Source organism: Maniola jurtina, chromosome 10 (genome assembly GCF_905333055.1).
Source record: "Maniola jurtina chromosome 10, ilManJurt1.1, whole genome shotgun sequence".
In the NCBI taxonomy this organism is placed as follows: Eukaryota; Metazoa; Arthropoda; class Insecta; order Lepidoptera; family Nymphalidae; genus Maniola; species Maniola jurtina.
This window is the reverse complement of record NC_060038.1, coordinates 7,081,110-7,107,680: the sequence shown is the minus strand read 5'-3', so window position 1 is coordinate 7,107,680 and position 26,571 is coordinate 7,081,110. Positions and strand designations below refer to the sequence as shown.

Here is a 26,571-nt window from a genome sequence, read left to right as displayed (position 1 = left end):
ATTATTTTTCAAAAAGCCCCCTTCCGGCCCACATGCACACTGACAGAAAAATGTAAGACTTTACGACGCAATATATAGAAAGGTATAACAAATCATCGACACCTATATTTCTGATATTCGAATTGATCACTTGATCAATCTACCGAGTAGAATCGGCTATCACGATGAGGCTGATACCGTTTTATAAAACGTTCGCGTCGGTCTACACGTTTCTACTACATTACTTGAAGCCATTAACTTCGTTTGTCGGCTTGGAATATCAAGAGGATTTATTCGCGAAGGTTACCAGGCGCATGTGCACCAAGTTAGCAAACTTCCAATAAGTCCGCTTAAAAGCCTTCAGTCGCGCTACAGATCCGTAGACACTCGCACGTAGCGGTGCTACGAAAAATTACGCTACGAACTTCTAACCGCTACGAAGAGAGCGCCAAACTATGATTTAAAAAAAACATGCGTGTCATACTTCCAAATACTTTTTAATTAGTTTCAGAAGTTATGAGTGAACTGTAGTGCAATGTGAACTGAATGATGGTTGGAAAATTTTTATTCTACATACATTTTGGACTTGTCTTCCATGTAGTGATTTGTTTTAAGGATTCTGTTGGTAAGGACGGTAAGAATTTATCGTAATTTAACAAAATATAAATAAGTAAGAGTTCCTTGTTATATTAGTATGAAGATAAAATAATCATTTAAGTTGTTTTGTTTGAACTAAAACGATTGGAAACAAAATAGTTCCAAAACATAATCAGTGGACCATTAATATTTTCATCTAGGTATAAGTTTGCGTTTTACATGTAGAAGTTTAGATATTTTTTACTCTGTCATGTTACAATGGTTGAATGGATTTGGCTGAAGTTTGAAATGGAAATAGTTTATATCATGAATTAATATAAAGGCTTCTTTTTATCCTAGTTAATCAATCTGTACCCGTGGTAGTTTAACAAATTTATATCCAATATTTAATATAAATCCAATGCACGTTATTTTATCATTTAATGAGCTTTTTGGTAGTTCGTAAACTACGAGGGAACAAATTAACTGATAAACCCACATACATTCAGACACAGATTGCTTAGCTCATAATCTACTTATAGTTATAATATCTAAATAATATATAAAAGGAAAAGCTGACTAATTCACTAAAAAGCTATGAAATGTCAAATAAGTTCCTCTTCAATAAATTATAATATGATAACTAGAGGATGCCCGCGACTTAATCCGCGTGGATTTATTTAGGTTTTTAAATATCCCGTGGGAACTGTTTGATTTTCCGGGACGCAAGCTACGTCGGTACCAAGTTTCATACAAATTGGTTAAGCGGATGGGTCTTTAGGAATTCCGTGCAAACACTTTGATTTTCCGGGATAAAAAGTAGCCTATGTTCGTCCCCGGGATGTAAGCTAACCCTGCACCAAATTTCGTCAGAATCGGTCAAACTGTTGGGCTGTTAAAAGGTAGCAGACAGACAGACAGACAAACAGACAGAGAGACACACAGACAGACAGACACTCTTTCACATTTATAATATTTGTATGGATGAAACCGCAGTTAACGCATTAACAGAAAACAGAATTTGAAACATGTTTTCTGTAAATGTTTCGTCAGTCCAAACTCACGGCAAGGATCACGCTAAGGTCCTTTAAAATGTTTTAGAGCGGCCAAAAATTAAAACCGCAATGCCTAGAGACATTGGTTACATTAACTGAACAGCTTTTGTAAGACGACCAAAAAGTCAGATTGTTAAATTGAAGACACAAAATGTTGCCCTTATATTAATCATCATCATCGCTGACTCACTACTGAGCACGGATCTCCTCTTAGGATGAAAAGGATTTGACCATAATCTAGATCATAGTCTAGATCCGTAAGAGAACCAGAGTAACCGACAAAGCTCAGCGGGTGACGAAGCTGAAGGGGCAATGGGCAGGGCGCATAGTTCAAAAAAGTGACAGATGTTGGGGTCCAAGGTGCTGGAATGGTGACCTCGCACTGGAAAGCGCAGCGTTGGAAGACCCCCCACGAGGTGGACGAATGGCATCAGGCGAGTCGCAGGGAGCCGCTGGATTCAGGCGGCGTAAGACCGGGGCGTGTAAAAGTCCCTACAAGAGACCTATGTCAAGCTGTGGACGTCTATCGGTTGATGATGGTGATGATGATGATGCATTTATTACTCTGACCTACAACTACATAATCCATACTAATATTATAAATGCGAAAGTGTGTCTGTCTGTCTGTCTGTCTGCTACCTTTTCACGTCCCAACAGTTTAACCGATTCTGACGAAATTTGGTACACGGTTAACTTATATCCCGGGGACGGACATTTTGTTATCCCGGAAAATCAAAGTGTTTCCACGGGATTCCCAAAAACCCATCCGCTTAAGCAATTTGTATGAAATTTGGTACCGAGGTAGCTTGCGTCCCTGTATTTGGCATAGGCAACTTTTTATTCCAGAAAATCAAACAGTTCCCACGGGATCTTTAAAAACCTAAATCCACGTGGATGAAGTCGCGGGCATCCTCTAGTATATTACATAACATGTTTATTAAGTAAACAATATCTATCAATTTATTTACAGGTAAATGAAAAATAAATAAAATATCCAATTACAGCGTAATTTGCATTGGGACGTGCCCGTAATTTTTATCTTCTCTCATTGGGGCGATTGAAACAACTTTAGGCGTCGATAATGAACTGTTTGCCAATTTGCTTTTGCCCCACTGATTACATAAATTGGAACAATATTTAGGGTTCCGTACTTTGCAATGTCTTTAGGTGATATATTTTGTATTCAAATATTTTGAAACAGTAAAACCAATCCATCGTTACTGAAAAGCTTAAAGTAATTAAAACTACACCTCTCTAAAGAGGATCCTCGATTATTTCGGCTACATGCCCAGAAGCGAGGGACATGATCTTGTAAACATTATGATTACTGGCAAAGTGGACAGAAAGAGAATTAGAGGAAGTAGCCCGATGCGTTGGTCAACCAATACACACCACCCTCGACAGTAAGGTCCACCAAGCCTTGCATGACGCAAAGAACCGAGACACATCATCCACAGGATCCTAAATGGCAGGGACACGACCCGCAGTAATGGGGAACACACACACACACACACACACACAACACTACACAGAGAAAGAGAGAGAGAGAGACTAATTTTATCGGCCTTTCAATAAATTCGCATTTATTGAAAGGCCGATAAAACTTATAAAAAAAATTACAACCTGCTTATAAATAGCACAATATACAATGTGTTGTTGGCACAATGGTACAAATATTTGCTTCAATGAATGTATGCTCATTATTTTTTTATTTGCCAGCCAGAACGAGTACAAACGAGTGCTAACAGAATCTGTTAGTACTCGTCTCTGATGGCTAAAGGCTATTTATGCCGGAGCAACAACATGCGACATTACGGCATGCTAAAAATTAAGACTAAGTAGCGTGGGACGATATAATTTATGGCAAAATAATATCTTGCTGTTTGGCTGACATTTGGAAAGGACATTCGAAGCTTATACCCTGGAATTACCTTCACATAATTCACATTTGACGGGATTTCTGATATAAGTACTTATATTCACGCGGATGTATTGCAGGCGTCATATAGTATTTTAGGTATATCATGATAATTATTATTATCATTCGCTATGCAGACATGAGGTGGATTCTATTTCTGGTCGGCTCAAAGTAGATTTGGATGATTTTAAATAACTTGAATCACTAACTGAGACACAATATAGGTAAACGTACTTTATCAAGATATTATAAACGAGTAGGTACTGGTATTGTTATTTCATAAATGTATTTTATAACTGACATCACCACACTGCAATGGTTTAACATGTTATATTTAAACCGACATAAAATGTGTAAGTGGCAGTGGACATTGCAAAAGTAAAATTTAAAATATTTTGTTTGTGCAGCGTGTGAAATCTGCGACAATTTTATGGAATTTTAACACGTAATAATTCCTGTTAGTCATGACCAAAAATCACTAGTAATACGTGGTATTATTATAAAATATCATTTTGTATTTTATCGCAATTACGAAACATAATTATGAACAGTAATCCAAGTTAATATTTTTAACCGTATCCATTGAGCTCTGTGGATCCTGGAGCTCTGTAAAAAAGAAACAAAAAAAGGCGTATTTATTTTTTGACGACCATGCGGTTTGGTCTCTAATCAGACCCTTTAATTTTCTTGTAGCAGTTCGATATAAGTATGAAACACCTTTACCGTGGCAATAATAGAAATAGTATAAATTTAATCAAAAAGTTTCGGCCATTAAAAGTAATGATATCAAAAATTATGGCCAGTTCTTTGCTAGGCTCGGTAAATGGAACCATACAGTTTAATAAGGTGTATCTTCTTGTATTATTATTATTGATAGTAATAGTAGTTACATACTAAAGGATCTTATTTCAAGTATAATGCTTTAATAGTTTGACTACTGACAAAGTTGCGAACAAAGGCTAGTTAAATATTAACATCCTGAAAATTGCTTAGAAGCTTGCCTTTGGATCCCCGGTACTTAGACATCCCAAACGACGTATTCGCAATTCCAAAACACTAAGAATAACCGTAACGTTTTATGTTGGCATTTAGCAAAACTTTTACTTGACGCAAGGGGACGTTAAATACAACATATCGCATGACCAAAGCCATTCAATAGAGTTTGAACAGCTATGATGCAATATTCAAACTCCATAACAAACTCGAAAATTGCTTTGGCTTATCGTTTTTTAAACAAGCTTGCAAAATTGTAAATCATTGTATTGGCAATGATGTAGGTATCTATTGATATTATATTATAGAAAAAAAATCTTGACTAAAAGATCTTGAAAAATTGACTAGTTAACGAAAAGGGAATTTTTAATAAAACGTTGAGGCTTGAACGTACTGGCAGGCGTCAAATGTTAATACACTTGACGCAGGTAGCCTATATTTGCTTTGATTTAGATTCTAATGTAGGAACATTTGACGCCTGCCAGTGACGTCGAAGCTTCGACGTTTTACCTAACTGTCGTGAACTGGTACACCACACTAGGCGAATTATTACGAACAAAGATTTTTGCAGAATTTAACAGTTTTTTGCTTATAATTTGCAGTCCAGTGTCATGGTAATTACGACAATTTTATACATCAATCAATACAAATTTTATTCGCACTATCCGTTCCATTGTTGAAGGATACGTGAGACCTATGATAAGATTTAGGTACACAATGATTTCGTAAGATTCAACTTCGAACTTTGGTCCATATTTCAGAATCTAAACCTCCCATCCCATATTATAAGCTTCATTCAATTAATATCAATGTTTGATAACCATTAATTTAAGAGCAAATTAAAGTTTAATTTGCATAAACAATTTTATTGTTATTATGTTATTACTATTAGTGAATTGATTATAATTTCCGTTCACATTCCCGTTATTGCTGCGTGAGTAAACAGCGATAGCAAAGCGAGCGCATTAGGAATTAAAACTGTTTCAATAGCGTGAACACATTATATAAAATTAATAGGTCTAGTTTAGATATCGCTTATATTATAGTGATCGTGTTAGTTTAGCGGGGAAAACCTAGTGAGTAAGACGTCGGTTTTCTAATAAGGAGGTCGGGTTCCCGGGCACGTACCTTTTTTTTAGCTCGATATAATGCACTTGCGCATCACAAGAGGATATTAGGACTCACTAGCCATGCCACATGATAGCCACTAAAAAACCCAGCGGCACAGTTCGCGTCAGGAATGAGGTGTCTCAGGATCCTGGGTATATCGGATGCGACTGAGATGTCCCGTTGAACTAGCACAGACTTACCTCTAACGTTTCAGAATTATATGCGTTTTAAACAAATAAATATCACTTGCTTAAACGGTGAAGGAAAACATCGTGAGGAAACCTGCATGCCTGAGAGTTCTCCATAATATTCTTAAAGAAGTATGAAGTTGGCGTTGGTGTTGATGAGTCAGTGAATCATTTTTCTTTTTTCATGTTTGCATGATGGATTTTATTAATGCCCCACAAGGGTGGGCGGATGACATCAATCGAGTGGCAGGGAGCCACTGGATTGAAACAGCGTAAGACCATGGCATGTGGAAGTTCCTACAAGACACCTATGTCCAGCAGTGAACGTTTATCGTTTGATAATGCTGATTTTATTAGTGAAACAAGACTTAATTACTTTCTCTTTCGTCGATCGTCGATTCTGTTCCAAGTAATTGAGGATTAGCAGTAACATAATAATTTACTCGAAAGCACATGAAGGTATACTCAGAAGATCGTTGTTATAACATAAGCCTGGATCTAAGCCGGCTTAGCGGCGTCAACCGCCCGCCTGTCTCACTTACACTGCCAATTTAGAAAATCCCGTAACTGAAAACATGCTCCCGATTAATCTAGTAGAGCCGATCGTATCTGAGGGCGAATTAACACGCAACCCGAATGAAACCTATTACGTGCTGAGGGAAAGATCCGAATCGATTCTCTGTTGTTACACGTAATGAAAAGAAATTGAGTGAAAATAGCTTAAATATCGATAATGATCTACCATCTACCACTATCCACTATAATTACTATATTCACTCATTTTCAATACATTCAGATGTAAGGAATTCAATTTTTACGAACGAAATCAGCATTTGAGCATCTTTTCGTGATAATATTTATTGCTTAAAGCCACTATTACAAGTGTAAATGAATAAGGCTATTGAACCTTCGATTTTGTGGCACTGCATGTAGCAGAATTAATGTTATAAACTTTGTATAAGTTTAATTTAAAAAAAAAACCGGATGTGGTGACGGCCTTAAGGGAAGGGCTATGTCCAACTATGGACATCCATAATAATAATAATAGTGATTATTCCGAATAGGTAATAATCATATTATCGGCTATATTTTATCAGCCAATCAAGATTAAACTTTAGTAGAAATCTAGTGGTAGAGTCATTTTTCAAAAGCAATTTGCTGTGCGTTTTATTTGAAAGTATGTAATCTTTAGTATTTTGAAAGATTTTTTGGAAATTTCACCCCTTCACCAATTTTCAAAATTCCACTCGAGTGTAGCCGAGTGGATCAGCTTATCTATTCTAAAATAATGCTTGCAAAATTTCAACAAATTCATTTAAAACTAGCGGTTAAATATGTGTATTGTAGTATCGTTTAAAAAAATTAAATTTTAAGTTAAAAATAGCGGTTTAAAAATGCTTTTCGATAGAAAAGTGTGAAAAAGTTACAGTGAGTTTAATGCTCTCAAGAGCAGCGTTAAGAATTAGCAACGCAAAGGAAACTTCAGAAAAAGGTTTATTGGTACACTCTAAAGTTGTGGCCTGTGGGTACTAGTTATTCTCTCGTTTATATAACTAGGCATATAAGGCATAGATATTAGTTTCTAGAATATGTCTGCTAAATTTCATGGACTTTGGTTGCTTAATTTACAAATGAAATTGGAACTATGTTTGTATGGAGCGAGTGACGGAGAGACCCCTCTTAATAAATAACTAGCAAAAAAATCATCCAAAATTTTAAAACGCAGTTTTGTGCCAGTAATTCATTATTTTTAAAATCCTCAGCGATATCAAACCGTTTGTCCGTCACACGCTAGCCACAAACATCAAGGCAACATAACAATGCTTTTAACTGAATTTTATACTGAACAAGCACTTTACCAGAGCGTTGCATTTTAAAATTGAAAATTCTCACAATTTATTAATATTATTATAGCATATGTGATGGCGTACTACAGCAATATTTTCGAATTGGCCATAAACTGTACTTATATTATAAAACAATACATTTCGAAACGAACGTTAAGGTTTGTTGTTTGTTATATTTTATGTTGCTATTATTTTTATTAACCAAAAACTGGTCAAGTGCGTGTCAAAAATGCATTAGGACGCATGCTGATAAAAACCAAGCGTGAATCAATAAGAAGATAATAATTATTAACATTAAACTTATTTTTTGTGTGATTTTTTTCTCTCACTGACAAAACCATAAAAACAAGCTCTATGGATTCATTTTCAGTACCACCATTTAAGGATCGCCGCGTAAAGATTAACTCTCAATCAGATTAACATTAAAATGTTTGTATAGCACTGCGTGACTTTAAATGCACACTTAAGTACTTAACTCTTAACTGTGACTTAAATTGTCCACGTTTGGACCAAAATGGACTACCTAAGTCCCAAGTATCGTAATGTACCTACTATCAATTTCATACTGGTAGTTCCCACATTTTTAACGCGCCAGATACTGGTTTCAGTTACATTATTACTTTATAAATGAACCTTGATCATTACAATAATTTTACATCATTAGAGGTTACATTGAGAGGAATGACAAATAATAATTGGGCAATAAACGGTCGAGAAACTCTGCCATCCGATCACGTCCGCCTAACTTCCGACCAGCCATTAAATTAAGAACAACCAAACTTCATTTATCTCGGCTTGTTACTTCTACGGACGATAAGGTTTGGAAACACGGCTGGAAACTTTGCTCAAACTTACGGCTAACTTCGGAAGAAAAGTTGCCGAATCACGACGATCGTTCACAAATTTGTTAGGTACTTACGATATTTTAAAATACTCTGCGCCGGCTCTTATCTGCTAACTTAAACGTCTGTAAAGTTAACATAGCCTTATTTAAGTTGGTGTAGAATAATAATTAGAATCACTTTGTTACAATAATTGTATGATATCTTTGTAAAGAAAAGCCAAACCAACATCTGGATCTAACGGGTTTGGAGTTATTTCAGGTTTGATAGAGTTGTTGAGTTATTGTTTTAAAGTAAATACTTAGCGTTTGTAAAGTAAGCTTTGTATCTGGGGCATAGTGTTTGCCCCTAATTTGCAGAATAGGCATCGATCGGGCACACAAGGGGTAGTTGAAGTAGAATAAACTTCTTACATTTAGACTGGCAATCGCGTGACGTGCCATACAGAGTGCGACGCGGGAAGTATGAGCGCCTTGTGGCAACCATGGTTGAGATATTATGATGTGAATTTTTTTAAAATTGAACCTTGACACAACAGTCATTGTCTAAAAGCGTTTTACTGTATCTTACCCTTCAATACAATTTACTGCAAAGTCACGTACCAAATAAACTCTTTGTATGAAAGATATCGTCGTAAATTTATATTAAGTGATGTAAGCGCAGTCATAAATCGCGGAAGATGAATTATAGTTTAGAGCTCAGATACAGTGATGTAAAATATTAATAAAGTATACATCATGAGCACGAGATTTACGTCTATGATAAGCTACTGTCTAGAAGAAAGCAAGATATATTTACCATAGAAATAAACTAGTCTTGCGGCTGGCTGCGACTTTACAAGATTTCATAATATTAATTTATTCCATGGAAACTTAAATGCATTAGCGGAAATGAAAATATATTGTAGACTTTGTATGAACAAATACAGAGCTTACACTTACACCTATTACGTGTAATATACTCGTAATTCACTGTTTGACGATCAAAAAGTACTTAATAATAATATTCAATTCGCCACTATTATAACGCATAGATACCTTTATAGAATTCTATTAGATCATAATTTTATAGTAATCTCGAATTTTGCGTGCTTTCTGATGAATCGCGATCAACTGAAGCTTCCTATATGGCACACTTGCTTGCGATACAGCTTACATAATACACATATCTACCCTGGTCAGGTAAATAATTAACTAAGTATTATAGTATACCTTAGTTTTCCTAGTTTACTTAAAAGCTAAGAAGGTATCGCCTCGCTGAAATGCGTAAGAGACGCTATGAGTACATGCGGCCCATACTTACGACCTAGTTACCGCGAACTAACAATCAAATGAAATGATACGAGTGAAAAACCTAACTTCAGAACGTTTAAAGCGCCGTCGCGTCGCTTCCGCGTTTCTCCGAGAAAGTTTCTGTGATTTACTTATCTTTTAAGCAATTTACTTATCTGTTTCATATTGCAAAAATTACCGACTATTATTGCTCTATTTTCAGGGGTCACTGCTAGTTTAAAACTAAAACAGCAACCAAATTTTCTTATTCCGTTAGCCGCCATTTTAAAAAGGGAAATGGAATCAGCAAATTTTCTTTAAATCCATTAATTTTTCTAGAGCGACTGGACTTAAGTATAGTATTCAGAACGCGATACGATATAGTTCTGTTATTGCTTATGACGCTAACTAATATAAGGTCTAAACTGCTAGTTCCATAACATGTACTTAGCTACTAATTTAATATGCTATCTGATATTAAATATTATGCTTTTTCGTTTATTTCAAATGTATTTACTAAACAGTATAATTTTATCTAGTCGATTTACGTCGATATAATATTATCTACTTGTCTTATGGTACTAACCTATGAAATATTATTAATCATATTCGCTTATCGAGGTTTTTAATTAAAACAAACCAGGAAGGGACACGTTAATGTTAAAGAGTTAAGAAATTCGCAACACAAAAACGCTTGCATCTAAAAGATCAAATTATGCCCTCACAGCTCCAGTGCTTACATAAGATGTTTAAAAGTTTCTTTTACAGTCTCCAAGGAAAGTAATATTCCGACATAAATTCACCCGCGTGGCTCACCCAACTCCTTGAACCCATAAAAAGATAAAGATCGTATTTTGTAGCCTCTGTTATACTTTGGTGGGGTAAAAATTATTACTTCTATGGTATAACTACGAAGACTTTTTTCGTGATCGAAATTTTTGTGGAACCAGTATGGATATTTATACTTGTACGAGCAAAGAACATTTGGGTAGGTATATTTTATTACTTCCGGTGATTTCATAACACTCCCCTTCATTTCAAACCAACAAGTTATTTAGTTTTCAAACTAAAATCTAAATAGTACATGAAAAAGTTTATTTGCGACTAGCCATTTTTCAATATAATATAATCTATACATATATAAAACACAAAAAAATTAACTACTAATGTCTGTTACAGTTACTTTGAATTCATATAGATTTAATTTCAAGGCAGTAATGCGTTGCAGACCACTAAAACAATGCATTAGGAATTTTTTAACGTAATAGCACACGCCGCGTATCCTCTAGTGTTTTATATAAGGCATACGCACTTTTGACATACCCACAATTACCACCACGAGACCCATAAACATTGCGAAAGCATTTTATCGCCTATAAATGCAGCTATTTATTGTTTCATTTCCCCTAATCTGTATTTTAATATGGCCATTGTTCAGCAGATACGACTCTAACACTTAGTAATAAGAGTGGTTTCACTTTGAATTGTTTCGAAGCACATGTGCACATTAAACAACATTACTTAGCCGTAAAATTTGAGTGCCAAGTGGAGACATAAGTGAGAAGGCTACTGGCTTTATTACACCTTTAGCGTATTGACTTCTCGTAGAAGATACGGGAAAAAACGTTCATTATCGACTCAGGCGGGCAAATAAAACGGAATAGCTCCCCAAGGCCCGCTCGCTGGGATATTGCGTCCCGCAAGCAAATTTGCTCTAGGCACAATAAATGCTTAGGACTGAGCGTGCGAGAAAACAAGCAACGATAACATTTATATTATACAACTAGCTTTTGCCCGTGGTTATTGTTGTTGTCTGAGTAGATGAGCCCTCTTACCCTTAAAACGAAAATTCAAAGGGATAGAAAGCTTTCTTACAAGCAGGCATCATGAAAATTTATGGAACTTTTATAGAAGTCTGATTTTCATAAAAAACCAGACGATGCCCCTAATTTAGGTGGGTTTAGGTTTTTAAAATCCCATGCGAACTCTTTGATTTTCCGGGATAAAAAGTAGCCTTTGTCCGTCCCTAGGATGCAAGCTAATTGTGTGCCTTTCAACAAAATCAGGTAAACAGATGGAGCGTAAAAAGCGAGCAGTCAGACAGACACACTTTTGCATTTATAACATTATACAAATAATGTAATTTAGGTTTGTGTGTGCATGTTTTATATTCACACTTTCTAAACTCACTCAGAACAATGGTATGATTTTGAAAGCGGACCGAACTTTTCCTGAGCCCAGCATAATAATTAGGTACCTACTTTAGAATTAATGTGAAGTCTATTGTCGAGTGAAAGCAATAATTAAAACAAACATATAAAATTGCGTCTACCGCATAATTTCAATTGTTTTTATGTAAATACTTGATAACCACTAGACCTAATTTTCAACCCTACCGGAAGCTAAATAAATGAAAACTTTTAAATCCATACTACTCTAAATAATACTATTATTAGTAATTTCATTTAAACAGTCACGTATTCATATAATATTATGTATTTGTGTAAAAATATTAGTATCTAAGTAAGTAATATAATATTTTCATCCTATAGGATTTAGCTCAAATCGAATAAAATTCATTTGGAATCTGTAAGCCACTTTCTGTTATTCTGTTTACTATTAACATAATTTATTTTAGTCAATCAGGATTTAAATAATTTTTATACATTCACCAATTTGAATATTAATTTTGATTCATTTATTCCAGATTCAGCTACAATAACTGCCTCCATTACTGTAATTAGCAATTTGGATAACATTCAAAGCTTAAACAGCTTTAAACCTCTACAATGCCGAATTCTAGGATTTGTGAAACAAAATGCACTTAGCGCTTGATATGACGTTCATTTTTAAATTCACCATGGTTATTATTATGTAGGAATAGGTGTTTCTTATACCTACGTCTGGAACTCTACCACGCACCGGTTCGGACGCATTCTACAGAGAAGAGCCGACGAGCAACTCAGTAGTTGCTCTTTTCAAATCATAAAAGTTACAGTACCCAATTTGTAGACCACTGAAAGCTCAACTGATTGATTACACCCAATCATCAATTATATAAGTAACTAGCTGATGCCCGCGACTACGTCCGTGTGGATTTGGTTTTTCGAAATCCCGTGGGAACTCTTTGGTTTTCCGGGATAAAAAGCCCATGTGCTAATCTAGGATATTATCTCCATTCCGAATTTCAGCCAAATCCGTCGAGTGGTTTTTGCGTGAAGGAGTAACAAACATACACACACACGTACACACGCACACACACACACACACACACACACACACACACACACACACACACACACACACACACACACACAAACTTTCGCCTTTATAATATTAGTGTGATATCCTCGATTGAATAACTGTATTTAATAATATTATAAAGAAAAATACATAATTCTCAAAATTAACCCTAAAATTTTAATTTTTGCTAATATTTGCATTTGCACTTTAAAGACAGCTGATTTTGCCATAACGTAGAGCTTCCTCCATTATGTACGCTAGTCCCAAAAATAATGAACATTGTGCGCTTATCCAGTGGTTTTCAGAATCCGTTGCCATTATAATTTATGCAAATACCTGTGTTCGTGAGGACAGGCATTAAGTTAACCGAGTTAAGCCCCGTTCTAGCGACCTCTATCTCTACAATTTGTGGACAACGTAGACAAAACTTGACGTAACTGCAAAATGCAAATGAATTATTTTAATTTGATTAAAATCGATTCCATTTTCTAATACAAAGTTTTCTGCTTTAAAAAAATATTTTGTTCATGACAACATGATGATATTTTTACAGTTCTTCAGTGATTAACATTTTACTGATTTGATACAAATTTTTTACTCATAGGATACGATCAAAATTCAAAAGGCTTTAAATACCTACTTCAATATGAATACACAAAAGCACCAGGCAAATTTTATTGGACAGAAGTTAAAAAAATGGTTTTAAGATTATGTTAAAATTGTAAAACATTCGATTTCACATTATATACTACTTGCGAATTCATTCATTAAAATTCGTTTGAGCTGAAAATTTAACATTTATCCGTACAATTTGCGCAGTTTATTAACGGAATATTAAATGCTTATTAATTATTCCTTATTTTAATTAAATTTTTCACGATTTAAATACAGTATAATGCTTTATAATTGGAAGTGCTTTGGCCTATATTATTCCTTCAGTTGCGATTTTGAATCATTATTATTATTCATTCTAATATATACTATTAAAAATGTGAAATTGTGTATCTCTGTCTGCCTGCTAGCTTTTCACAGCTCATCTCTTTAAACAATTTTGACGAAGTATGGACAGTATGGTGTAGAGATAGCTTGCAACCTAGAAACGGATATAGGCTATTTTTCATCCAGGAAATCAAAAAGTTCCCACGGGATTTTTTGGAAAAGTTCACAGGAACGAATGGGAACGATGACCCTGCAGAAGTATGAATTTGGAGGCACTGATAGGTTATTTATGTTTAGGATTTTATGTTTTCATAGCAATTTGATGTAATTCAACCGCACAGCTGTGTTGGTTCCATGACCGCCATGTCGCGTATCTAGTATTATTATAGTATTGTTTCCACCTTTTTAGCAATCCTTTTGTAATGAAAAAGAAGAAAAAAGAGGCATCAAACGGTTTATTTTCTTTTTTTTTACATTAAGTACAACGGACGCTTAGCAAATGCTATTATGCTCTTAACGGAATTGTTTTGTTGCAGAAGTGCCACGATTCGAAGACAGCCTAAACAACCTGACTGTGTCATTGGGAAGAGAAGCTGTGTTCACTTGTGTCGTCAATGACCTCGGCTCATACAGAGTTAGTACAAATATGTGTGTTTCATTTAGAGAAATTGGGGAAAACGTTTAGGGGGTCTCTTATAGTTAACTTGGTAAGGGTCAGAAGGGTCCACAGCAGATGTTGCCAGTTTAATTAAGTTTGTTTACCCGTTCTATGAATAGTCCTTATAGATTATAATAGTTACAATCTATTCATTTATCGTTGGCAATAGAAGTTTATGCTCGATGACGACAATGGTACGTGATCATGTACGTAGATGATAGAATAATGCTAACAGATCATTACGGTAATAATTTTGTCTTAAATATCCATATTCTATACTAATATCTTCTATTATAAATTCAAAAGTTTGTATGTGTTGTCCCGAAACGGACATGCGCTACTTATTCTGTACAAGTATAAATTAAAAATTTTCAACACCCCCGACAAATCATTTTCAAATAAATAATTATGTATATCTAGGCAACGTCCATCTTGACAGCTTGACATTTGTCAATTGACACTTGAATATTATGAACCTAAGGGTTATCCAACCTTCTTTTCTACAAGAAAACTAGAAAATAGCTGATAACTCTTAAACGGCTGAACCAATTTTTTTGGATTATAGCTAAGAACACTCTCGATAAAGCCACCTTTCAAACAAAAAAAAGTAAATTAAAATCGGTTCATTCGTTTAGGCGCTACGATGCCACAGACAGATACACAGATACACAGATACACAGATACACAGATACACAGATACACAGATACACAGACACACAGATACACAGATACACACGTCAAACTTATAACACCCCTCTTTTTGGGTCGGGGGTTAAAAATCAAAGAGATTCCAAGAGATTTCTTGAAACTCTAAATCCACGCGGGGCTATATTAATGGCATTATTTTATTTAAAAAAAATTGAAGTTTTGACCAAGTTACTTTGATTACAAATGTTTTGATTAAAAAACCAAACTATTACGTCTAATGACTTTATTTATATCTACATAAAGTTTTTTTTATTAAAATAGGTGGCGTGGCTACGTGTGGACACGCAGACGATCCTGACGATAGCCACGCACGTGATCACAAAGAACCATCGCATCGCCGTCAACCACAGCGACAGGCGCGTCTGGTTCCTGCACATACACGATGTGCGACAGTCGGATCGCGGTTGGTACATGTGCCAACTCAATACGGACCCTATGAAGAGCCAAACAGCGTACCTTGACGTAGTAGGTAAGTTATTATTTTTACCAAAATTGGTGATTTGACTACGTGTGAACACGTAGACGATCCTGAAGATAGCCACGCTCGTGATCACAAAGAACCATCGCATCGCCGTCAACCACAGCGACAGGCGCGTCTGGTTCCTGCACATACACGACGTGCGACAGTCGGACCGCGGTTGGTACATGTGCCAACTCAATACGGACCCTATGAAGAGCCAAACAGCGTACCTTGACGTAGTAGGTAAGTTATTATTTTTACTAAAATAGGTGACGTGTGGGCGCGCAAAAGATCCTAACTAGCCACACACGTGATCACAAAGAACCATCGCATCGCCGTCAACCGCAACAACAAACAAGCGTGTCTGGTTCCTGCACATACACGACGTGTGACAGTTTGACCGCGGTTGGTACATGTGCCAACTCAATACGGACCCTATGAAGAGCCAAACAGCGTACCTTGATGTAGTAGGTAAGTTGTTATATTTATCCATCCATCCATCAGCATATATGCTGAATATAGACCTTTTGGAGTGAGCACCAACACACACAATCCTCCGCCTTCCTCATAAACCCACTTTCCGTCACTTTTTTAAGGCCGTCAGTTCAGCGGGCTTGATGTTATCCTACACTGTACTTACATGTCTACGATTCTGCTCGAATGGCCATCAACTCTGTGACAGATATGGCCTGACCACTGCCATTACAGTTTCTCAGTTCTCTGAACCTTGCCGGTTACTTTGGTTCTCGGATGGATATTCTCGTTGATTTTAAAATATAGGAAGGACCCTGGACTCTATAATTGACTAAAATAAGAACAAACTTTTTGTTTAATTAAAGTTTTACAAAGTCCTTCTAAATCGTCAAGTAAAGCTACCATGCACTGGTTCAGAATGCTCTTTTTACCGTAAATAACCAGCGAGCAATCGGCGGTTGCTCTTTTTTAAATTTCAAAGAACAGCTTATAATTACTAAGCCTTGTGTACATACATAATAATTAATTTATGTGGTCCGGCAGGTTTCTGAAGCGATTCATTAGTTTAAATTTACAATTAAATTAGAAAGAACTGTGGTGCCAATTTTTTTAATTGTACTTACTTAAATTTAAATGGGTTTATTTCTCATGTTAGGAAGCATAATTTGTTTAGCTTCAAAGCATTAAGACTCCGCGATGCGGTTTTATGAAACTTTAAATTGAAATTATGCGCGCTACGAGCGGAAAATAACAAAAGTTAAAAGCCGAAATAACCTAGTGTTGATATTTATCGCCATAAGTTTGACTATTATGTGAAAAATAACAATTAAAGTTAGAGGCATTAATTAGGCACAATAAGAACTGATTTTGTTTTTTAACCTTAATAAAGTAAATAGATACATATGCAAGGTATTATTTAAATAATTGATTTAATGTGCAGTGATTACACTTATTTAATTACAGCGGTTTTGGTGCAAAAAAAAGCTTCACAGAACTTATCGTATGCGGTGAGAAAATGACGGGGAATATTATTTGCCTGAACCGACTCTACTTTCAAAAACTTTCAAAAACGAAATGTGTCAATTCTTCCTATTTCCCACAGTTGCATACGAATTACGTTCCGTCTTAGCTCCGGTGTCCTTATTATTGCAATACGTAACAAAATAATAATAATATTTATAATTAATGTGGATTAAAAAACTGCAAATAATTATTATTGTTGTAATTGTATGAATTTTATTTATTCGCGTCGCCATTATGCATACTTAAACCATTAAAGTAGTATAAAGTATATAAGAAATATAACAAAAATGTTTATAGGTACATTGCGACTAATAACCCCGAGTGCGTGTCGTAGACTCTGTGGTAATGACTCGTAATTGCAATAATAACAGTCGTAGCTGTGATAAGCGCGAACGTGGCACCATTTTATATTATTTTATACATGGCTACCTTACCACTAAAGATGTGCGAGGAATGTATGTGACCTGTGAACCTAGCTATCAATCCAATCCATCAGCCTGTATGTATCCATACGGTTCTCTGGTTTCATCATCCACCTGTTTCCAATCACCTACTTCAGGTCATGGGTTCAATGGTTTGGAGTTCATCCTACATTATGTTTATCAGTACGGAACTTCCAATACAGAACACACATTTCACCTGACCTGTGTGGCCATGTATTAATTAGCTACCTACTAAATTGTCTATTAAGACAAAAACATGGTCAAGTGTAGTCTGATGGCACCTTCGTTACTCTTCTATTTCACCAGTTATCATTGTACTAATAATTGTTGTTGTTGTAAGGTATCTCATAAGTACTATATCCCATAGAATTTAGGTTTATGCATACGCATCATCATTTCCTATCAATACATTACAAAAAGAAAAGTTCTACTTTACTCACTGACTGATTCATTTACGCCCAGTCAAAACCCTAGACCTAGAAAGCTGAAATTTTGCACACTGATTCCTTTTATAAAGTAAACTAGAAATAAGACCAGATTTTTCGAAATGACCCCGGAGTGAAGCTAACGTCAACAAACAAAATATACGATTTATTTTTCGTAGTGCCGCCGGATATTCTAGACTACCCCACAAGTAGCGACCAGGTGGCAAGAGAGGGCGCCAACGTCACACTTCGATGTGCAGCACACGGGGTTCCCACTCCAGCTGTGGTGTGGAGGAAAGAAGCCGGGGATCTGCTGCCAACTTCAAACTTCACAGACAATCATAGTAAGTAAGTTTTTGTTTCCTTAGTGCGATCACAGATTAGACTGAGGTCACACGTTGCGTTTCCGGTGCGTTGCGGCGCCGGCACTGCTGTGCGGTTTGTGGATTTGCGATGCCACTCCGGGAAACAGTATAGCGTTGCAACGCACCACCCCTCCACGCCTCGTCCGTCTAATAATTCCGCAAACTATGTATAGTAGAAGAATCGCAATTGAAATGGATTGCAATTATCAAATTGTCGCTGTCACACTCCCATACTTTGCCATGAGAGCAGACTTTGCTTTAAAGTTGATCTTTCCCTTAAGGCGCCATCTCCATGGGCGAGAGAATCGCGATAGTCTCGCCGTGTGACAAATTTTGATACAAACTCTATGGGTATACGCGATAGTGCCTCCACAGGACGATACTATCGCGGCGATACGACGAATGACTCTGGACGAGTATAACGTTACGGACTCGTTGCGTCTCGCAGCGATACTTCTACTTTACGCCACAGTTAAAAGGCGCAACGAGGCTCGTTGCGGTCACGTCACGTGGAGATCCGTTGCAGTCTCGTGGCGTTCCATTGCGAGTCGCGACGACACGCTGGCGGGATTATCGTTAGGTATACCGTAGAGATTACCCGACGATAGTAGGATTTGTTGCGATATTCTTGACCGTGGAGATGGTGCCTAGTGCATTCATTCATAGCACAAGTGTAAATTAAAAAATTATAATATCCCCGACAAGTGAAGGTTACAGTAACTAGAAAAGAGCTGATGACTTTCAAACGGCTGAACCGATTTTCTTGGATTATAGCTAAGAACACTCTCGATCAAGCCACCTTTCAAACAAAAAAAACTAAATTAAAATCGGTTCATTAGTTTAGGAGCTACGATGCCACAGACAGATACACAGATACGCACGTCAAACTTATAACACCCCTTTTTTTTGGGTCGGGGGTTAAAAACAGTGTAATTTATGCGTATAATGTAACTCTCGCGATATATTACAGATAGATACCGTTATATGAAATGAAAACGGGTAAAACCGAACGAAACATCAACTTCAAAGCATGCAACATGCAAACCGCAAAGACCCTACCACTTTCAATCTGCGAGTAAAGGTTCACCCACACCAAGGCGACCACAGAAGCGGGGGAACTAGAAATACACATACCTACTTTTCCACGCTGTCTGATTTATCATAATACGTCATCTATGTTAACAATATAACAACATTTTTCTGTACCTACTTTTTACCATTATCCTTGGCTATTACTCTACAACAGTAAATCTATCTTTGGTCTAAATTACCTTTAGAACAAATCTACAATTAAGTATCTATTTCAAGGCGCATGGTGTCACTATACCTATATGGTGCCATAATAAACATCATAGCCTTTTGACACAACGATGCTCGTCAACCTCTCCATGTGTACACAGAATGTTTTTGCAGCACGTCGATTATCTCGTTTATACCACTGCTGGTTAGTGATGGAGGAACAAGAGATTTATGTAAACTGCACCTTTATGCGCGCATTTTGCTTAATTTTGCCCCGAGAGACTAGTCTTACGTTAATATTGTGACAATGTTATTGTTACAATATTAACGTAAGACTGAGTGCACATTGGTTTCTATTTTTAATCGCCTGGGCGTTTCGCTTCTAACAGATCAGACAACGTCTAAATAAGAAATTACTCATTTACGTGCAGCCATCCTATCTGCCTCAAATGTCTCGATTACTGAAAATCAGCTGCCCTAAGGTCATAATAGGGTATCCAGCCTTAAATAGTGCCAATGTGGCTGAAAGTTAATGCGAAATGGACAACCACAATCGCACTTTCATAATATGGAATTATATTTCCTCCGGCGGAAAGTGCGATTCCTGATAAAGATTTAAATTGGCGCAATAAAAATGGAAATTGGGATTTATTTTAATGCCCAACGTTTACTGTGGGTACGCACGTCATTAAAAACTTCATTATGGTCGGGAAATAAATACATTTCCTTGTTTATTTCAACTCCTCAGTTTAAAGAATTATTGATTTTGTTTATAAAGCTTTTGTTTGCTGTTTTGCTCCCGTGATATTCTGTCATGCCTTATCTGGCTTAACCGATTTTTGTTCAACTTAGCTCAGTATGTATTAGTAATGTGTAAAATATCTGACAAACTAATGTTTTCAATTAAATTACAAAATTAGATTGAGACTGTTAATTCAATTCAACAAACAAATAAATCGATTAGTTTTATTATTATTCAAAAAAAAAAGTCTTGGCTATGATGGGTTTTTTTACAATTCATCACAGGTACTACCTATAGCACCACATTTTATTTTCTGCGGTCTTGTTAGCTTTCATGGCGGAGTTTAACTAAAGATTTAAAATAAATGTTAGTGTAATACTTTATGTATGAGACTACCGACACCCTCGACACTCTCGACATATTTAATCATCTACTTTTGCCAAAGACAGCACTACACATAATCGAGCGGGACAAGGACAGCGCTTTACTAAGTACTACTAGGCGTACCCTTACGTTGCGCGGCGTGGGGGGAATCCGTGTCGCTTCTTTGCGTAGTATAATACTTACTTAGTGTTTTTTGCTACCACTGTATACTTAACTCCAGTTTGGTAATTTCTCTAGACTCGTCGGTGAACGGCGCGGTGCTTCACCTAGTGAAGGTGTCCCGGCTTCACATGGGGGCCTACCTGTGCATTGCTAGCAACGGCGTACCCCCATCCGTCAGCAAACGAGTTATGCTCGTTGTACATTGTAAGTATAAAAAAAAATTATGACTACTTAATCAATTAAAACAAAGCGTCATTTTTCTTTATATTCCCTAATTTATCTTTGACAAAGAACATCTAGAAAAAATCACAAGTTCGCACAGTTTATTTATGGTCTGCAAAAATTACCTAGGTAAGAATCGTGGGTACGGGAGGCCAGTCAAATTTTTTTCTTTACTAAAACTTGCATAGGGCGAATACTGCCCTGGTTTACGCCGTGAGTGTAGATGCAGAAGATAATTCCTCTAAATACCAACCTTCCGAAATTCAAGACCATCCTACCATACTTCCATATAGGTACATCCATACATATAGGTTTGATTTTAGCTATATTATGTACTAGCTGATGCCCGCGACTTCGTTCGCGTGGATGTAGGTTTTTTTAAAATTCCCGTGCGAACTCTTTGATTTTCCGGGATAAAAAGTAGCCTATGTGCTAATCCAGGGTATCTATCTCCATTCTAAATTTCAGCCCAATTCGTCCAGTAGTTTTTGCGTGAAGGAGTAATACACATGCACACACACACACACACACACACATACAAACTTTCTCCTTTATAATATTATAGTGTGATGTCAGAATACTTAGAAATGTTATTTAGCAGGGCACGAAATTAGAACACACAAATAACTGGGTCAACCAAAAAAAAGTTTGGGAAACGCTGCTATAGAACCTCAAAGATAGAAAGTATAGAAATTGTTTTTCATGAACGATGTAGGTAAACATAAATGATAGAAGCTCTTTTGAATAAAAGTCAAAGGATCTACGAGTAGATAAATATGACTGAATGAGAACCGACGATCTCTATGTACTATGAGACCACTTTTATTATATAGTACCTAATAAAAGTGTTTCTAAAACACAACATAACAGAAAAAAGAAGACATACAGGAAAGATATTTTATCACTACATAGCTCATAGTGATCTCTTCTATATAAATTCCCTGGCATCACGCAGATAATCGCTTTTATTACTTACTGTATTTTACAAAAAAAATTTTTTTTTCTAATTCTAAATAATAGTGAAAACTTCATCAAAAGCCATCAAGAACTTTAAAGTTATAAGAAAATACACCGACAAACGTAGATTGCGAATTTTACAGTACAAAAAAGTTCCAAGTATTTTTATACTTTTTTTTCTCTATCTATAAATAATAGTGTTGTTTAGAAATAGAGAAGAGAAGAAGAAAGAATAAGTACGTTATAAAATTTTTTGTTTTAAAATTTAAAATATCGTAACAACAGGAACAAAATCTTTCGTCGTAAGCTTAGCATCTTATCAGTCTAAACCATTATGAGTGAATGAACCATGTTCGTGCTTCGCTTACAGTAGGTATAAAGCATCTTGTTTCAGGCGAGGAAAATTCTTTCGTAAGCTATATAATTTAGCTTATTTTGATAGTCCAATCGCATCGTAAGCTTTGCGTAAGCTTATTTAAAATTTTATCCTTGAAACCTAACCTTGGCGGTTGCAAACCTAACTTTGTCGCTGTTTGTACAATATTATGATAGGGCAATTATTATAATAGGGCAATAAAAATATTATATTATAGGGCAATTAGAATAAAGTTATTAAATTACCTATCATACATTTTGCATTAAATTTTATACTAGTAAAATGAAACCCTTAAAGTAGTTGCAAAAAGTTAATATAAGAAATAAGATGTTTTGTTCGAAGACATTCATTTGATAATGTTTTAAGGTTACAGGCCACTAGGAGGCACTGTACTTCGTTGAGGGTTTTTAAAATTTAATTAAAGTATTTTAATGTAAATTTATCATTCCAAAGTATGTTAAACAGACTGAATTAGGTATACTTATTACTTACACAAAATAAGTAAGTATTATATTATTGAAACGTTCTCCATTACTTGTTGCTAAATTACTTGAGCTTGAGGCGTGTATTCTCAGAGGAACTCTATTAGCTGACATTCTTATAGGACATTGATGGACGTGTATAAATTGCTTCACGGTACATTTAAGTTGTGAGGATAAAGAAGAAACGCATTACCTCTACAATTCTATAGATACTACAACATCCCTAATTCCTATTAGGTAGGTATATTATCCGGTTATTACTGGTTTTAAACCAAGGCCTTTACGCTTTGTATGAAATTTTACATCCCACCCAACTGACTAACGACTAGACTAGAGTGACGAAACTAACTAAAATATGTCTACAGAGCCTAAGGTTCCTAATTAAAGTCAAAAATTTTGTACCAACGTTTTTAATTTCGTAACTTTTCCGATTCAGAGCTGAATGTGTGGACGAACTTGAACTTTGAAACAAGGTTATTAACATCTATGTTACTTTAACACTGAACTACTCAAATTCTATCAACGTCGCGTTGGTATGATGGAAAATCTCATACTAACCATTCCAGTTATTATCAAAGTCACAAGTCATAGGATACAAAATACTAAATAAACCAAACTACACTGTTGTACAAATACAATTAATTTATTATAATATTATTGTCATATTATTGGTAAGTACCTAAGGTAATCTCCTTCTGCTCAGCGGGGCAGCGTTCAGCTTCCATTGTCCTTTAGATAATTCAGGTTACCTCAAAATACGTTCAACAGCTAACTAATTATCAAGAAAAACTTTATATTAATCTGGTAGAAAATAACAGACAATTTCCTATAAATCCCTTACATTTAAATACAAAATAGATAAATAAGTATAATATAGTTTAAACTCACTATTCTAATAACACTGTCTACAAACAACTGTGGCCATGTTATTATCTATGCTAAAAGCAAAGTAATAGGCTATTAAAATCATACCGTAGGGCAAAGGCCTCTTCCACTAACGAGAGGGATCAACTTCAACCACCCCATTCCGTTGCGAATTGGCGAATGAATTCTATTTTTGAAAATCTTTGTGGCATTTTTCCATTTTGCCCAATAAAATTTCCTATGTAGAGAAAATAAAGGTTACTTTTAGATTTAAACTTTTTACGACAGTCTTGGGAAATTTTAATAATTACAAAATCTGAAAATATTATTTGTTTTTGTTCTAAACTTTGTTTAGCGGTCATTTAGTTTAAAAAAATTGTCTAATTCTTTCAGTCAAATTATTAATGACAAGAAGAGAGAAATCTTGTAAAGATGTTTTTAATCCATACCAACTCGTATAGCTCGATCTGACTAAACCATATGAATACCGACATAAATCTACAAGTGGTATTTTCAACTGTATTTTAAACAAACCTTTGAGCGTTTCGGCAATGAAAGTGTATGAATTTGTTAGTGATTCTCTCAAATTGTTGTAGTTTTAGGTTTCTACCTAGTTAAATTTTAATTTAGATTGTACCGATGGGGCTGGCATATAGGACACCTATAAAAGCCCATTAAAAATATTAGAAAAAAAAGAATGTTTGGATGTACTTTCCCAAACACTCCCCTAGAATGGGTAGATATAGTAGATATGGTACAACACAGTGTTCTAATATGATGTCAAGCTGCCTAGAGAACCTAACCAGTACCTAGTGGTTTACTGAGAAATAATTTTCTGAAACTCCTACGGGATATTGAAAAAAACCTCATATCAAAAAAAAAAAATTCATGCGAATAAAGTAGTGGGAAACGGCTATCATAATGATTTTAAACATTAATTATTTATTTTAATTGATTAATTAATTTCCTAATTAATTCGTTAATGTTAATTTCCCATTGACTAGAGACTTTGATTAACTTATTTCCATAGGACGTAATAAATTTCAATTTTCGTTCACAGTTCCACCAATAATGACAATACAAAACCAGTTGGTGGGAGCAATGGAGGGTGACACCGTGCACCTAGACTGTCATTCAGAAGCCTTCCCTAGATCTATTAACTATTGGACGATAAATGGCCAAATTATTTCACAAAGTAAGTAATCTTAGCAATTAAAGGATCATTGTATTTCCCTTGAAAGACCGCGTATTTAAGTCAAGTCCGGGTTCTGAGGACCGATTTTGAATCAGACTTCATGATTTCGAACTGAAAATATTTCGCCTTTATAGATGCACTAGTCTTTGCAACTGAATTGACGAACCTATCACGGATAAAATGCATATTAGGGATACAGCGTCAAGATCGGGAACCGCAGCAAAAATGTTCCGTTTGCCGTGGATAATTCCTAGTCCTAGCTTAAGTTTTGTTGTAACATTTCAATTTAACTTAAAAATAATGCTTACTATACTTATTAATGTTTCATTACGTTTCTTGTTTTGCAGCCGACAAAAAGTTTGAGGTCACGGCCGTAGAAAGAGGCTACGAAGTGGACATGAGGCTAAAAATAAAGAAAGTGGGACGTAGCACCTTCGGCACATACAGTTGCATATCAAAAAACTCTCTCGGAGACACCGATGGAACTATTAAATTGTATTGTAAGTACAAAATTTACAAGTACACGCCAAATTACTTTTATATTGATAATGAAGAAATGTAATATAGAAAATAAATGTAAGTTATGATGTAGGTATGAAATTTCCGAAACTGATCTAAACTTTTATTGTAGAAAGTAGAACTATTTAGACTAAACTGTGATCGGAATTAAAAACCATCTGTAAAGCGAACACCTGCACTGGACATGAATTTAAATATTCTATAGAAATATTGTAGATATTTCAGTACTTGTGTCCAATAGATCAATCCATTATTATTTACTAGCTTATACCCGCGACTTCGTTCGCGTGGATGTAGGTTTTTTAAAATTCCCATGGGAACTCTTTGATTTTCCGGGATAAAAAGTAGCCTATGTGCTAATCCAGGGTATAATCTATCTCCATTCTAAATTTCAGCCCAATCCGTCCAGTAGTTTTTACGTGAAGGAGTAACAAACATACACACACCCACACACACACACACACACACACACACACACACACACACACACACACATACAAACTTTCTCCTTTATAATATTAGTGTGATTGTTGAAGTCTTAAAAATACGCGTAGGTACCTACCTACTTACCTAAATTATTATGATATTGCGACAATTCGCATCAAAAGCACGATATTACGCTTTTATGCACGTGGAAATAAAATAAAAGCAATAAAATGGAACGTAAATTTTACTGCGCAGGATTAAAATATTGTTTTATTTCAGCTCTCACTGGTAAATACGAGGAGATGCAATACAACGAAGTCGATGGAAACTTCGAAGAAAATCTCATTGTAAGCGAGTTGGAAGCGTTGAAACGCAGCTCTGCCAGTACGTTCGCGCCAGTACTTTCTCCAGTACTAGACATTATTGCCATATTATTATTATAAAGCTACTTTGTATATACAAAATATATTGTTACAGTAATCTTTT

General features: G+C 35.6%; 1 protein-coding gene across 2 annotated transcripts; it reads left to right on the top strand.

Annotated features, from left to right (window-relative positions):
* The first annotated feature begins 334 nt into the window (after positions 1-334).
* LOC123868886 (lachesin-like) lies at positions 335-26,571 on the top strand. 2 transcript variants are annotated; one of them, XM_045911547.1, is made up of 8 exons: positions 335-604; positions 14,498-14,595; positions 15,589-15,796; positions 18,332-18,496; positions 21,120-21,248; positions 25,006-25,140; positions 25,488-25,640; positions 26,365-26,571. In XM_045911547.1, the coding sequence occupies exons 1-8, from the start codon at positions 526-528 to the stop codon at positions 26,526-26,528; spliced, it is 1,131 nt and encodes a 376-aa protein (XP_045767503.1). In that variant the 5' UTR covers positions 335-525; the 3' UTR covers positions 26,529-26,571. The 2 variants fall into 2 exon arrangements, with proteins under 2 accessions (XP_045767503.1, XP_045767502.1); XM_045911546.1 differs by having other exon boundaries at positions 335-613.